This window comes from Rhipicephalus sanguineus, chromosome 6, assembly GCF_013339695.2.
Source record: "Rhipicephalus sanguineus isolate Rsan-2018 chromosome 6, BIME_Rsan_1.4, whole genome shotgun sequence".
Taxonomy (NCBI): Eukaryota; Metazoa; Arthropoda; class Arachnida; order Ixodida; family Ixodidae; genus Rhipicephalus; species Rhipicephalus sanguineus.
In genome coordinates this window covers 157,083,039-157,098,635 of record NC_051181.1, presented here as the reverse complement: position 1 = coordinate 157,098,635, position 15,597 = coordinate 157,083,039, and the positions used below count along the sequence as shown (strand labels likewise).

General features: G+C 44.6%; 1 protein-coding gene across 1 annotated transcript; it reads right to left on the bottom strand.

The window, feature by feature from the left end:
- Positions 1-7,337: 7,337 nt before the first annotated feature.
- LOC125758891 (uncharacterized) lies at positions 7,338-15,217 on the bottom strand. Its single transcript, XM_049416647.1, has 10 exons — positions 15,086-15,217; positions 14,234-14,466; positions 12,733-12,842; positions 12,157-12,268; positions 11,048-11,185; positions 10,400-10,513; positions 10,092-10,212; positions 8,952-9,014; positions 8,227-8,418; positions 7,338-7,510 (listed from the first exon to the last, which is right to left on the bottom strand). Exons 1-10 carry the CDS (start codon positions 15,180-15,182, stop codon positions 7,338-7,340), a joined length of 1,353 nt encoding a protein of 450 aa, XP_049272604.1. The 5' UTR covers positions 15,183-15,217.
- Positions 15,218-15,597: the final 380 nt, after the last annotated feature.

Genomic DNA, 15,597 nt, shown 5'->3' with positions numbered 1-15,597 from the left:
ATATGCACACAGGGACTTGCTCAGTGGAAGAACGCGCCCATACTAGCGCATTTTTCTGCGAAGAGGTACCAAATACAAAATAGTTTAGTCAGCTTTAATGCTACGCCACCGTGTGGTGCATCATCATATGCAATACGACAACGTCTCTGAAGTTATACATTCACGCGAGAACACAAACAGCGACGTGTATGCTCATGCAGCGAGCGGGACAGCCCATCGTATATATATATATATATATATATATATATATATATATATATATATATATATATATATATATATATATATATATATATATATATATATAAGGCAGGATATTTATCTACGCGTGTGTGTGTGTCTCTCGTTTTAGCCACGTACAAAGGTGATACTTTTACTATATATAAGTGATGCAAGACTAGGCGGATAATACAGGACAGTAATGGTGTTTGACTCATGGCTGAGTTGCTCCAAGTACGCACAACTGGCACAAAGGACAGGGCAGACGCTATAAAGCCCAATGAAATGGTCTGCACAATATGACCCATCAAACCAGAACAACTTTACAGGGTCATTTCCTGACCAGTCGAACATTCTAGAGCTCTTTGAGTGCTCTGCCGTACTATGACCCACAATGCCAAAAAGCATACCTTACGAAAACATTTTCTGAAGCGGTTGGAGCATTTTGAGCCTGTAGAGCGTGCTCTGCCGCGCTATGACCCACAATGCCAAAAAGCCAACCTTACAGGAACATTTTCTAAGCTGTTAGAGCATTTTGAGCCTGTAGAGCGTGCTCTGCCGCGCTATGGCCAGCTATGACTCACAATGTGAAAAGCCAACCTTAGAGGAACATTTGCTGAAGCGGTTGGAGCATTTTTAGTCTGTACAGCGTGCTCTGCCGCGCTATGACGCATGAAGCCAACAAGCCAACTTTACAGGGGCCTATTCTCACTCATTCGTAGTGTTGAATGAAGTACTAACATTGCACTTGGGCCAGGACGAGCAATACATGGCAGGAATGTGATTGCACTCCCTACGATAGCTTTCTCTATGTGGATAAAGACGGTGCCATTGCTCCCGGTATTAAGGTTGATAGTTATAAATTTTTAAAATGACACTTTGTCTATAACTTCTTTAATGTTTACCCAATTGCCTTTCACTATTTGGAATATTTGCATCATTCCTTGTATATATTCATCCAGTATCTTTGTAGCAATTCATTTTATGTGATAAAACGAAAAGCAAACTAAAGGGGATGTGGAAGACGGAAAGTACCTGCGTTGCGTTCATCAGTAAACGACCAATTTCAATCGCCACGACAAGTTGTCATTACGAAGCAGATTCTTTAAGGAACTAGACGCGTGATCGTTCATCCTACGTTAGTTGATTAGCATTACAGCACTACAGCAGTACAGGCAAGTGAAGTTGCCCGCGTATGTAAGAACTAACTGACGCGGTTCAATTTTAAGAACGTAGACGCGTCACTTCTCACCATAGGAACGCTCTGACTGCAACCGTCACCCGTGTCGGCGTACAATGAAGGGTAGGCTGTCCTGCAGAACGCCCACGATCGCGTGAAGTGGGTCTGAATAATGAAGACTTCGGAAAGCCTGGGAAAGAGCAGGGAATACATTCGAAGCTTAAACTGAAGCCACCATTCTTTAAACGACGGAATGAGCCACGGCAAGCGTCACTCAGAAATAAAAAAATTCTATAAAAGAACAATGCTTGCCTGTATAAACAATTCTAAGCACTGTGCGCAGAGGTGACCTACATGTGTTAGTGATGTAGGTATTTTGATTCAAAGACAATACACAGCTGTGGAGACGATTACGTGGGATTTCGCACTTCCCTTACAGTTATACTGTAGGCGGTTGTCCATTGGTCACAGCAGGCTACAGTCAGCCACAAGACACATTATTAAGTTGCGCCACTATTCGCTAAAATATGCAGTAAAAATGAAGCATGACGTATGTTAGCGAAAATGGTCGTGCGTTCCCTTACGGCTATCAACGTGTTGCTGGTTAAGCCGAGGCGCACATGAAGGGCTTTACGATAGCTTTTGCCACGTGCAGTCCATGGAAGATAAAGCCCAGTGTGCAGGCAATCCAAAGGTAGGGCGACCACAGCACACTATGTGACAACTTACGAAACTTGCGCAACTCTACTAACTTTACTACTCCAGTCTCCATTGCGCAACCTCACTAACTGATTTGTTAGCAGCTTGTAATAGCAGCTTGCCCGTAGCAGCTTGTAATAAGCGTACTGCACAGATTGTTTAGAAATATCGTTCGTAGGATGCGATTGACATCTATTACTTTTCAGTTTGAATAAGAATTTCAATGACCTAGCTATTAGCTACCAGACTAGTACACGTTACAGAAAATAAGTAATCGATTACAATTACAATTACTTCCTTTAAAATGCAATTAATTACAGTGGTCAATTACAGCCCCAGAGAAGTAACTGAGCAATTATAGAAATGTAATCGCTTACTTCTGCGTTACTTTCCTTCAAAAGTTTATTGCCGTAGCACAATAACGCAAGTTTACTTAAACTGCAGCGAACTATATACTCTGTCTTGTATAGTAGAGAGAAGGCTGGATGCTTGTGTGAAGGCTGGGAGACTTACTGTGGCTTCTGTGATATAGAGTTACAAGTTGTTAACTTTCAACATGAGTTGTTTTTCAAAGTTGTCATAGCTGATTCTTCCACGTTTCCTCGTTAAGAGGTCACCTGCTACCCTGAACACTCTCTCAATGCATGCGCTGGAGTGAAGGGCGGTGTTATTACGTAGGAACACCTTGCGCACCAACTCGTAGTTATTAGTATTTATTAGTGCGCCCTACGAATGCCTCCTGCAGAAAGATGCCTGCGACGTCAGCCAAAAAGCTTATTCCCAGCCCTTTCCCGTTCGCTCCTCCTCCGCTCTACAAAAGGTGTGTCGGCTGCGAGCGCTCGTTGCGGTGGCCGTTCCAAACATTTGTGCCTCCGAGATCAAAGCAAGCTTTACTGTAGTCTCAAGGGCAGCGTCCGCCGTAGATGCTGCGCCAATGGCTGTGATGGCGTCACTTCCGACGCTACTGGAAGTAGTGTGAGCTGCGAACGCTTCTTGCAGATCCTACACTGAACTACGAGGGACCTTCCGCCCCAGAGGGAAAGCGAGCGACGTCGCAGGCCTTCAGTAAATGAGGCTTTAGTCTTAAGGCTCATTCACACCTGCGACTAGTACAGGACGCGCGACCATTTGCGAATGGCGGCCAAAAAGCGACTCTACGTGACCGATGTTCACCCCTGCGTGCGTACCTATACCCGTCGCCACAAAGAATTCACGTCTGCTCCTATTTCCATTGCGCTGTAAAATAAGCTCACATCCTGTTCCTCCACATTTGATTGGTTCAGAGGTTTGAGACTGCAGTAAAAATCGAGCAGCGAGCGACTGGGCCAAAGAAGTCGCTTTGCGACCAAAGCGGCCATTTGCGATTGTTTGAGACTAACTTGGTCGCGCGACCGGTGCTAGTCGCAAGTGTGAACGAGCCTTTACATTCTAAGCATTTCTCAGACGTCAGCACATGATTCTTACGAGAAAAGTAAGGTGAGCCGCTGTAAGACAATAGTTGGGTCCTCGTCGTAATCCTGAACATCGACTCCCAGAATAATTGAGTTGTCTGCTGGGAGCCTTCTTTTTAGAAGCTGTAAGAAAAGATAAACTCAGTTATCAGATTCTGAACATGCTTTTGAGCGCGAAAGGTGCACTCACCTTGACGAATATCGCGAGGGCAGTCAACTCCGTCGAGAAAAACTTCTGTTCAACGATTGCTACGCCGTCAAAGCCATTAACGGTGACGCGTCTCACGATCCTTGTAAAAGCGTCGTCATCTTCGTCGAACGAAGGATGTACACGAACCAAACATTTTTTTCTAGAACCCACATATTCCTTAATGTCTGATACATTCAGTGCTGAAAACAGAAAAAAACGCGTGAATATTGTAATGACCGCACGGAAACCACACAGAAAAACAAAGCACAGCCCAGCTCACTGTGACTTGCGAAGAAGAAAACTGGGACGGTCGCACGTGATAAAATTTCCCTCAGTGCAACTCGGTGTGGGGTCCTACAACACTCCTCGTCAAGACAGTTACTTTAAACTAACACTATTGTAACCCCTACTTGCATCAAATTAATGTTAAGTCAGGATTTTTTTACTGCCTATTGATGTCTGTTTAGTAACTAATTACTGCCGTATTTTTTTTTTCGTTATAAAGTACGCGCTTAACTCGGATAATATTTTTCGTTTGCTTTCTGCGAGGATGGAACTAGGTAGAGAGTACGTAAAGCTTTCAGTCCTTTGTTCTTTTGTTTACCAAAATAATGTACTACTAAACTGTCTCTGTAGCACAAGGGCACTCGGACTCGAAGCTATGACGTCAGATTGGTGAGCTCCTTTATTAGCCGTCATACTGACTTTTGGCTCATAAATCAATATAGTGCCTTGAACGCTACAGAACTGAAGTCAATCAATCAGATACCGAAATAAAAGGACGTTCCTGCACAAAGTGGTTTTTGGATATTGATACTGGCCAGCGCATAAACGATAATCAATTATTACCTAATTAGCTACAACAAGTGCACGCTCCCACCATGACGCAAGGTTTTATCGAGTCGAGGTCGACATAATTGGACGGTTATTTTTTATCGATCTATTTTCATCACGTCTAGCCATTGTGTTGGCTGATCAGTCCCGTCAACTACGCGAGGCGTCACACAAACATGGCGCCCAACAACAAAAGGTACAAGTTTGGAGTAGCCCTGGCGAAGTAACGCATGGTTTTTTTTTTCGCTGCACTTTCTTGTGTGCCTGTTTCCATTGGCCTAGGCTGGTTCTTCGGCACGTCTTCACACGGCTAATGCACAACCAAAGTTTGATTATGACGCCTCGATGAACCGCATTTAGCCGTCCTCTTGCAAGTGCCGATCGAGACCAGCGTCGCATGCCGTCAAACGCCAGCCGAGGTATGCAATATGGAAATGCTGTGGACTAGTTGACTCATCGTAAAATAATAAGCTGAACAAATTTCAACAATAATCAATCGCTTCCGCCTTTTTCTCTTGTTCTTTGTTGTCAGTTGTTTTCTTCGGATTTTTCTGCTATCGTGTTCTTTATTGTTCATTTTGCTTTATCATCATGTTATGAGTGTACCACTGTATCTGATTACCGGAAATGCAAGACAGTGAGCGCTTCTGGCGTTAGGGGATGTCAGAAAGGTTATCAGGTTTTCGCGCTTCATCCAGGTGACGCATGTGATAAGCGTGCATTTACGCTGACCTCATGGCATTTCGTGCAATAAGAACTGGTAGTATGAGATTTGCCCTGTCTCGCCGTCTTTACCGTTGAAACTTATAGACCTTTTTTTCGTGGGCGCCGCCATATTGCCTAGCGGGCGGCGCCGTCTCTGGTCTGGCAGCCCACTGGCATGTGCGAAGCTCCGCGTTTGTATGGAAAGTATGCGCGCGGCTGCGGTTGCAGTCGGTTTTTTTTCGTTCTGGCGTGCTGAATTTCGTATCACGAGATGCGGTCTACGTAGGAAATGACTCTGTGAGACGTCCTGAAAAGGTTAGATCCATTGAGGGTCAATGATGTTAATATACGGCGGCGCGAACGTGTCGCAAGTGGTCGATGTCATATATTTTCGGCACTGTCTGTTGGAAAACCACGCAAATATTTCGACTCGTTCTAGCAGGGCAAGCAAGTTCCGCCACTCTTAGAGGATACAATGAAATTTTTTCTTGGACTGTAATCTTTTAGTTAGTTTATTTTAATTCACGGTGTGTTTATGCTGTCGCACCGACTACCGCTCGTGCATGCGGTCATGCGTGAACACGCAGTCTCGATTGCATGGCACAGCATCTGTTCGTTGCTCACAAACAGTTGCCCATCTTGTTTCTGAACTTTTAAGTGGCCGCTTATTACTCGTCCGTTTATTGCCCACCGGTGTGGACGAAGTTAGAGCTGTTTACAGGGAGGTGCTGGTACATAAAAACGATGCTGATGTTGACATGCCGGCGCGCTTCTTTTTTTTTTCTTTTAAGAGTCGTAATATTTGATTGGATTTCGGCGGCGATAAGATGAAAATGGTTAGAGAGTTTCTTCTGCCGGTGAGGCACGAAGCGCGCCCGGGCTCGAGCATTTGATCGGCGTCGGATGTGATTCGCGTTTTTTTTTATATAACTTCGTATATCAGATGTACTGATCTTGCGGAATTCTTGCTGTCATTCGCAAAGCTGAGCAGCAAAATTGGCAGTTCAATAAACACTAGACAAGCGGAACAACGCGGTTTTTGTATCGCGCTTAGAAGATAATTAACTATCGTGTTATATATCATTGCGCGACCTGTCGAATACGGTTCTCGACCAGGTAAAAATTTGTCTTCCTGAGGTAGTTGTTCTACACACGGGGCGGCAGAATTCTTTTTTTGTTGTTGCTTCTTTTACTTTTCGGCTTTCATATCACTCATCGTATACGATACACCCCGCTGTCTTACGTAAGTTGCTACCTCACGACAAAGATCTCGCCACGTCCTTTCGATGTAGTTTTCATTGAATGTTCAGGTTTTACAAGGCTGGTACGGAGCAATAATTAAATGCATGATGCCGGTTACCCCGCTGCGAAGTGAGGGATTTCTCGTCCGTGCTAATACCGGTATACGTCAACTGCAGCGATCACCGTGTTGAGCCGGCCTGCGAAGCTAATTGTGAGACCAAACACATCATATTAAAATATAGTAATAAAACGAAGCGAAAACAACTCAGGTGGCTACTCGAGTGGTGCTTAGATGTTTTGGACTTTACCGGACAGGGCCGTAAATTACCGCTTGTGTACGTTCGCAAATCTGGCCATGTAAGATTGGCACTTGACTGCGTGGATCACTGCGAATTCCGGATATATTGCGGCAATTGCCGATTTAGAACCTGTACGCAACACAAACGATGTACCTTGAAGAGTGCGCACAAGCGTGACACTCTGCGTTTGGTGATGCACGTCGCATACTTATTCAGACAGCGGCTTCCTTTTTTCTCTAGGTGTTAGGACAACCAAAAACGGCACAGTGGTTTCCCGTTGACCTTTCGCTGGCTGACATTGCAATAAAGGAGGACAAAATTCGCAGGTCGACCTAAAACACGCAAAAATTGTTCGAAAACGCCACTCATCCAAGCATTAGCCCGCACACTCCGCGCCGTCGCGCACGAGCCAGAAAGGAGGAAAGCGCTGGTTGCCAGTCCGGTCCTCCTCGCCCGATGCAACGGTCTATAGGTTAGGTTAGGTTAGGTTTTAAACAGCGAAGCTGTTCTTAGAGTTCTTAGTCGAGGCTTCCCCGTCCGTTGGCGTAGCGCTGGTCACGGGGCCTTGTGGCGTGGCCAGAGTGGGATTCGGTGGGAGAGAAAGGGCTGCGCCGCGCCAAGATGGGTGAGGGCGAGGCTCGGTGGAAAGGGTGAACCAATGAGAGGCACACAAATATGGGTGAGGGTGAGCCTGATGAAGGGGGCATCAGATTCGCTGTTTCGACAGTGTGCGCGAAATGGAGCTGGCCCACTTTTTTTTTAGTACTTAGCCCGCAACATGATATTAGTAGCCGTCATTCATCAGACCTTGAAAACATTTTTCTCCGGAGTAAAGATGCGAATGGTCAAGAAACGAAGCTTAGCTATAGTGAAAAAGAGCATTGTTTGCTATTTATTTTTGGTATTTAAAACAATTAGCCGTAATTTTCAGTCCCCTAATATACAAACTTGAAACTTAAACTTTTTGTAGAGGGGACTAAAAGGTACCGTTTCTGCACACGAAGTCGAGCAGCAAGAGCAGTGATATCTACGAAGAAGGGCTAATGCAGTAACCTGTGTTAAGTGTTCGTGTTTTGAAACATTCACCATGTTTTTGAAGGAAATTTACGCTTTGACGTTTCATTGACTGCAGGCAATTCGACTTCATCTAGCATTAATAATTAAACGAATGAAAGGTATTGACTGTCTGTTCATGTTACCTGTGCAGCGCACAGAATCGTCATACTACAAATATTTCTAGTTGACAGCTTAAAATAACTTTTTTTCTTTTTCTTTATACCTTTTTTCACCCCCCAGAACAATTTTGCACCATTAGGATGTCTGTAAAATATACCTTACTGCTCCGAAACTCGTCCGCTATAGAGGGAAGTGAGAAGCGACATAGTAAAGATGTAGAGTTTGTCTCACCCGAGGTTGCACCGGTGTTGCCCCAGTCTTCGGGGTCGAACACGTAGTGGGTGCAGTGCCGACGAGGAAGCGTATGCAGTTGCGACCAAGAGGAGCTCACAAGACAGACGAAGGGCCGGTGCGACGGTCTCGTGCGGGATTCACCGCCTCCGCGCGGTAAAGGCTTGGAAGGCGCGAAGTTCTGCTTCACGCCTGCGTAAAAATCCTGCTATTTCTCCTACCACTTAAAAACAGCCGAGACAACAGGAGAGAGCAACAGCGCTTGTCCTATGTATTTATTAACGTGAGCATCGCGCTAATCATAAAGCGATTACATTCAGTGTAACTGAGCTGCGCATTTGTCTTTTTTTATATGCCGTGTCATCGTAGTCCTGTATTAATTTCACTTTCCTGCTCTCGACATTCCTTCTCCTAAGTTATACAATTTGCACAGCCGAGCCTTGACGACTGTAGCGCCACAGCCCATTGAAACAAAACAGAATAGAATAGCGAATGGGAAAATACGTTACCCAACGGCCGCCGCTTTCTCGAGTTCAGGTAGCCTGGCGAAAGTTTAGCAATCTCTTTCAATACCAACGCATTGTCAGTGCTTTAAGTTATAGGTCGGCGAGCATACTGTACCTGTCATGCGGAATATGTCCTTTATGGCGTTTTCTAGATTGGGAAATTGAACAAGCCACAGATTAGCTATACTTGAACCGTCTTATCCGTGCTACTTCACTAACCATTATAGGGACTGTTCTGAAGAACACGCACGTCGCTCGCGTTCCCGTCAGCTTGGTTGTAAGCTGTAAATAGCATCAGAAGTCAAATATTCAAACAGCAAGTATTTTCGTGCCCTCTCTGTATGTCATGCTAATAATGGAGAAGAACCAATTCGCCCGAGAGTATACCGCGTTACCGCAATTATAAATTAATTTCCTAGATTTTCTTAAAATCAAAAATCCCTTTATAAATTAGGGGTAAGAGATGGCGCTTAGGGCTTACGCTGGTTAAGTCATATTTGTTTAATATATGGTCCCAACTATGGTGCACTTTAGCCGGCCGTGTTCCCTATCGTGTTTCCAAACAATGAAGTTCTCCAAAGGCAGAATCTGCGGCCAACAACAACTGTAGCTTTGTGTAGATTAAAAAATTCGAGTCACGTCTACCAGAAAACTTCCACGTCATAAGGAAACCCATGCCTTCGCTAAAATTAAAGTCAGGGGGCCTATGCCAATAGGCATGGTGTTATTAAACCCACGGAATCACCCTGATTTAATTTTATATCTGAATCGACAGCCACTCACGAATCACATAATAATGTAACAATAATAATATCTATAGTTTCTAAAGTATAATAGCTATCCGAGTCGTAACAGCCACTGCTCCGTGGTTCTTTCTTGTGCAGTTATCAAGGGGTGAAAAAAAGAAGTCGTAGAAAAAAAAACACATCGATGCACCTTTTTCTTCCTTCGTCTTTTTTTTTTTTGCGCCTCGATAACTTGATCAGTATGTTTTGACAAACTAGCTAAAACGGAAGCTTCTATTTCTTTCAAATGATGACGGCGACGTACTGTACGTGCAAGCGCTATTAGTATAGCAATACAATGCCGCGCATGGTAAAGTAATGAACATAGCTTATTATAAATATTATACAAAAGCAACTAAATGTATGAAGACTGCTTGCGGAGCGAAAGGTTGTGAGGCGCGGATGACTTTTCTTTATTGGCATCTCTAAACGTGAATGTTAATTGTGTGCAAATGTACGTAACGCGCTTTGTCGAAGCAACACGCCTGTGGTCATGACTTGAGCCATCTGCCTTAGAAGATTTGATGTAGACAACATAAACAAAAATGTCCCCGCTAACGTAAACTGCCATCACCTTCTTCTATCGCAGCCAGTCGGGGAAAGCTCGTGTTTCCGCAGGTCGGTTTGTAGTCATCGTAGTCAATGTTGAACGCCACCACACATGCGGTAGGCTGATGGGCTATCACTCTGGAAACCTGGAAGCATCAAATGGGAGAGAGTCTTACGAGCAGTTAAAGCGAAAGTAAATAAAACAAAACACTCAGAAGAAAACCGACCAATAAAAACAGGCATTAGAAGCAATATCGCGTATTGGTATGATTACGACAGTAGTGCACATGCATCCTTCATTACACGCATAACGGTCAAAGAGGAAATACTGACCTTGCTTTTTAGGAGCTTAGGTTCTTCATAGAACTGCCACATGGTCTCTTTTCGGCGAGACGTGGAGTACGACGAGTTGGAAGCCATAATTTTCCAATCTCTGCTGTCGCAGATCTGAAAAGAATATTCAAGTGACATCAAGGTACGAGTAAGCAGCAATTATTAATGCACGTAACATCACTCCACGCTATATCACTTTTCGGCTGCATTAAAACAAAAATGCGCGTAAAAGCGTGTTTTTCTTCAGTTTCGTTTTCCAGACATTGAACATCCATAGCGACTTATGAAATTATGAAGAAACGGTTTTGACAAAAATGTTGTTGCACTTTTACTGCTACAAAAAAAATAGCTGGGTATGTTCGTAAAATATTTGCGGTTCAACAAGAGAGAAGGCTCGGACCGGATGTAGATACGAACCGCTACAGGGCCGTGGCAGTTTTCCAAAACAAATGAGCCGAGAATTTTAGCAACCGCCACTGCAGCGACAATCGCGACAAGACGCAAACGCCGTTACCGCCTGAAGAGAACACAAAGTGACATTTTTAACAGTGTTTATGAGGTGTCCTTTCACTAGAAAGAGAGTGAATAGACAACGCCCGAATGTTATTCAACACTATTACCGATACTTCGATAGACGAACCCTCCTACCTCGCTGTAACCAACGTCGCTCCTGCGTTCGCACGACCGTCGATCGTCCGTTGACGTGAACTGCAAAACAGCCATGTTCACTGACAGACAGACGCTACTGTTCTGGTTTAGGGTTTCCATCCACGAAATAGCCATCCTCTGCAGAGACGAGATGAAAAAGAAAAATTAGATGCGCAGTGCAATCTATTACACAAGAAAGTTCAGTGCTTGCTACGAAAAAAAAAATGCTTAAAATACTGCTCATCATTGCAAAAAACGACAGGAAGAGGAAGATGGAAGCTTGCGATGAAAAAATCCATAAACAGGGCGTGTGTGCTCGAGCCGACGTTTTGACAAGTGGACCTGTCTTCTTCACTTCCAGCCTTGAAGAAGACAAGTCCACTTGTCGAAACGTCGGCTCGAGCACAGACGCCCTGTTTACGGATTTTTTCATCTTCATCATTTCGTGAGATCAATGCCCTCATTAAAAAATACTCTTCGTTCGCAGTGCACGTTAGTGACATAAGCTTACATGCGCATTCTTGTTTATAAAGGCGAAAGCCTTATGTACCTCGTGCGAACGTGACCTTGAACACAAAGCGCGGCGACGACACCAAACGGCCAAGAAAATACTATGTGACCTCTCAGGTGAGTGAAAACTATGCAAAGCGAACCAAAGCACGATAGACATACATAATCGTGATCATAGTTATCTATACCGTCATGACAGCACTATTAGTGATCAGTGAAAGTTAATCAGTGAAGTTAATTAACGATTTCTATTTATCTGGGTTAACTAAGTTAATTTTCACATGTCAATCAGCGACATTAATTAATGGGGTTGAATAGTAAACATTTTTTGGACGTCGTCATAGGGCTGGACAGTAAGAATACGTTCTACGTACGTCCTTAATGCAAAACAAAGACGCTAAGGCTTTCACCTTCGAGTCACCTTCGAGTCTTACCTCTTACAGCTATGCACAATATTGGCACTGAATTACGAAAAGTAATCTGTGACTGATTACCGGTACCACCTAGTACAAGTGATCATACTAACACATTGATCGCATCGGGTCTTACGCAAGACTCGGCTATCCTGTTTTAACTCGTTTAAATAAAGAGGCACCTACCATGGAAACTGTGAACGCTTTTTTCGGCGCTTCAAAACTCGACGGCGGTTCCATCTGGCAGTAGCCGCGGCTGTGGTAGAAGTGCGTCTCGAAAACAAGTATATCCACTTCCCTGACAGAAACAGACAAGAAGTGTGTCTTCATACGCAGGATGCAACTTAACACGAGAGAAACAACGCAAATACAAGAATGGGCAAGTGACACGTTATGGTCCTTATCGCCAAGCTTTGTTTCCTCCTACGAAATATGAACTTTTTTTTTTAGTTTGATGTACGGAATGCACACTCGGTACTTTGAAAAAAAAAAATACAGTACCACAAGGACAAAAATTACTTTCATGCATTACTTGTCAGCTTATTTTTAAAGGTGTGCTGAGTGAACACTGCACAGAACGAAAAAAATACGGGACACACGATGTTGAGCGCAATACTTTCGTACTGTGCTGTGTATTTGTTCACTTTGCGAATACTTAAAGATGAATCAACACCAATTAGCTCACCTTGTAGCTGTACTCAATACTATCAGTTCGATAATTAAGGACATAAAAATTAACTCAGCTTGAACAAAGTCGCTTACTTTACGAGGTCGTTCATCCGCTTCGCGAGCAGCTTTGGAGGTACGTGCGTGTCCACAATTTCGACGCTCAGCAATATTTGTAGGTCGGCGTGCAGTACTGATCGCATCGCCTGGAAGAGAAATACGCATTCGCGCAAGGAATTAAAACGTTAGCCAGACAGCCTAAAACGTTCACATAAAAATGTCAAATGCTCCACAGTCATTTATAAATCGGGAGGTGGAGAGCAGCGAAAGGAGCTTTGCAAAAACTTGAGGACGCCTGAGATTCGCCTTGAAGAGTAGTACGCGGTAGCGAGTAGGACCAAGTTCGCCTCGTCTTCTCATTCGTTTGCCAGGCTTCGCTTCCTCAGTAATTGCCACAACTGTGACGCGAGGAAAAGAACGTTTGTGCGCGTAACATAGGCCGCTTGAAACTCTGCTAGAATGCATGGCTATACCGCAGGTGCAGTTGCGAAATGCCCACTACGCCATGATTCATCATATTGCGAATCGGCGAAGTAACCACTACGTGTCGGTAAGGCAATACGTGCAACAGAACACTTGGTTGATGCTGTTGATGCTGCTGATGAGTAACTATGCCAGAGCGCTTTGTAATGGATGCGGACTTAAACCATCCCCTCGTTGCGCAATTCCCACGGTGTTACGCTGGTGCTATTCCACTCTTCTGCCACGCAATATTACATGTGTTAACGGTACTTCTCGTACTACATGACGGCTGTATACGGCTTTTCTTTTTTTCAGAAGCAGTTTCAAGCACTGGCGTGGCTCAGTGTAAAACACCGGACGGCCACGCAGAAGGCCTGTGTTCGATTCCCGCTCGAACCCAAGATTTTTATTTTCATCTATCTCGATTTTTCGCTCAAAAACTGCCAGTATTCGAAATATTAACGCGAGAGCGTTAAAGAAATTCCGACGTCGGTAATTTCTTTAACGCTCTCGCGTTAATATTTCGAATACTGGCATTTTATGATAGCGCATATGGATGTCCATCGAACTGTGCAACTTGTACCCTTTTCATTCATTTGTTACGCTCTAACAGAAAACAGAGCAGACTCATTTTTATTGTGTTCACTGCATTCTTAGTGCGACATTAAAATAGATGGTGTGAAGCAGCTCGGACACTTCGCAAGTGAGCATGACGTACACCAATTCAGTAGACGCTAGCTCAAAACGAATTGACGCAATGTACGGACGCTACACTCACTAGTATATAATTTTTGATGGACGGAATCAAACACACTTCTAGGCAACAATGCAGGCTAAGTAAGAAGAACTTGCTTTTTCACATAATTATTTACTTTTCAGTAGCTTATATAATTAAATTTGAGACCTAAGATTTTTGTTACGTCCACCTAAATTTATTATGCAGGTGCTTCTTGCAAGAGACCTCGCCGTGCTGTAAAGCACAGCGGCTTATCCAATGAACAGCCTCGGGAGTACGGCCACTTTTTTATAAACAAACATTTTGCAATAAAAATCAAGAGGTGCACGGCGGTCTCACGCGAAAGATGTGGGCGAACTTGACGAGCGCCGTGGTTGTTCGCGCCAAGTTCAGCAGAGCGAGACCGTGTAGCGCGTGTCTACGCAGGAAGCCGGCCGCCTGCAGCGCCACGTACGCCGCCGTGCGCGGACCCGACTGTTCCAAGTTCGCCACGAGGGCCGAGCTGCCGCCACCGGCCAGGGCCGCCAGGTGGCGAGAGTGCTTGAGGGACCAGGCCAGCCTCAGGGCGCGATCTATAATCGGTCGCGCGAAGAGAAGAAATAAATGCTAGGGCTTTACGTGCCAAAACCACGATTTGATTGTGAGGCAAGACGTAGTGGGGATTAACTTCGACCACCTCAAGTTACTTAACGTGCACCTAAATCTGAGCACACGCTTATTCTTTGCATTTCGCCCCCATATAAAAGCGGCCGCCATGGCCGGGAATCGAACCCGTGTCCTCGAGCTTAGCAGCGCCTCAATCTCTAAGCTACCACGGCGGGTGGATTGTGAGAAGGAACCACAAGGCCGCGAAGCTAAAGGTAGAGAAAAACTATGAGGTAACTGGTGGAGCTGTAAGAAGACATGAAATGGAGCCCATGTAGCGTGCCGTCGCAACTATTGTTATTCGGAAAGCGTAAGGCAAATGGAGAAAAGCGGCGGCAGCAACGTCCGAGATCAAGAGCTCATACTATTCGATCGGGGCTCTATATGCACGCTAGCTCCGTGACGCTGTTGATGACGTATGATACGGACACGCGACGGTGACGGAAGACGGTACCGGAGGATTAAAGTTACAGATAGAAGTTACCAATTCCGAAATAGATCATATAAGACTAATGAGGTGGCCCCGGCCAAGCGTACAATACTCACCAGAGAGGAACACCGTCCTCGTATTCAAGTCGACAGAGAGCCCAGGGTGGACAATGTGCGTGCACAGCCGGTCCGGCACTTGACTATTGTCATACATTTCGCCAGACACCACGCACACCAGCGGCCTCCCAATCGCTGCGAAGAGTTAGCCGATTAGTTCGATCGGCATTCCTGTTCTGTTATTGGGGATCTACAATGAACACCCTCGTAAATGATTGAAGGTGCTGTATCCAATCGTCTGTAACTTAGTATGAGTTTCGTTCAGTTATTATACATTCTATAGAATGAAAAGAGTAAGTATCGCTAATGCCGCTTCTCTAATTGCGATTCAGTGCTTTGCGTTCCAATTCGCAGCAAAGTGAAGCAAAGGAAGAGTAAACGATATGCTTGTCAATATAAATCAAAAGTAACACATCAAGCTAATGGCGCTTAATACAGGGTGATTCATTTAGAACTGACCTATTTCATTGGGCTGTAATTTCGTTATAGATTATCCTATTTTAATACAGTTT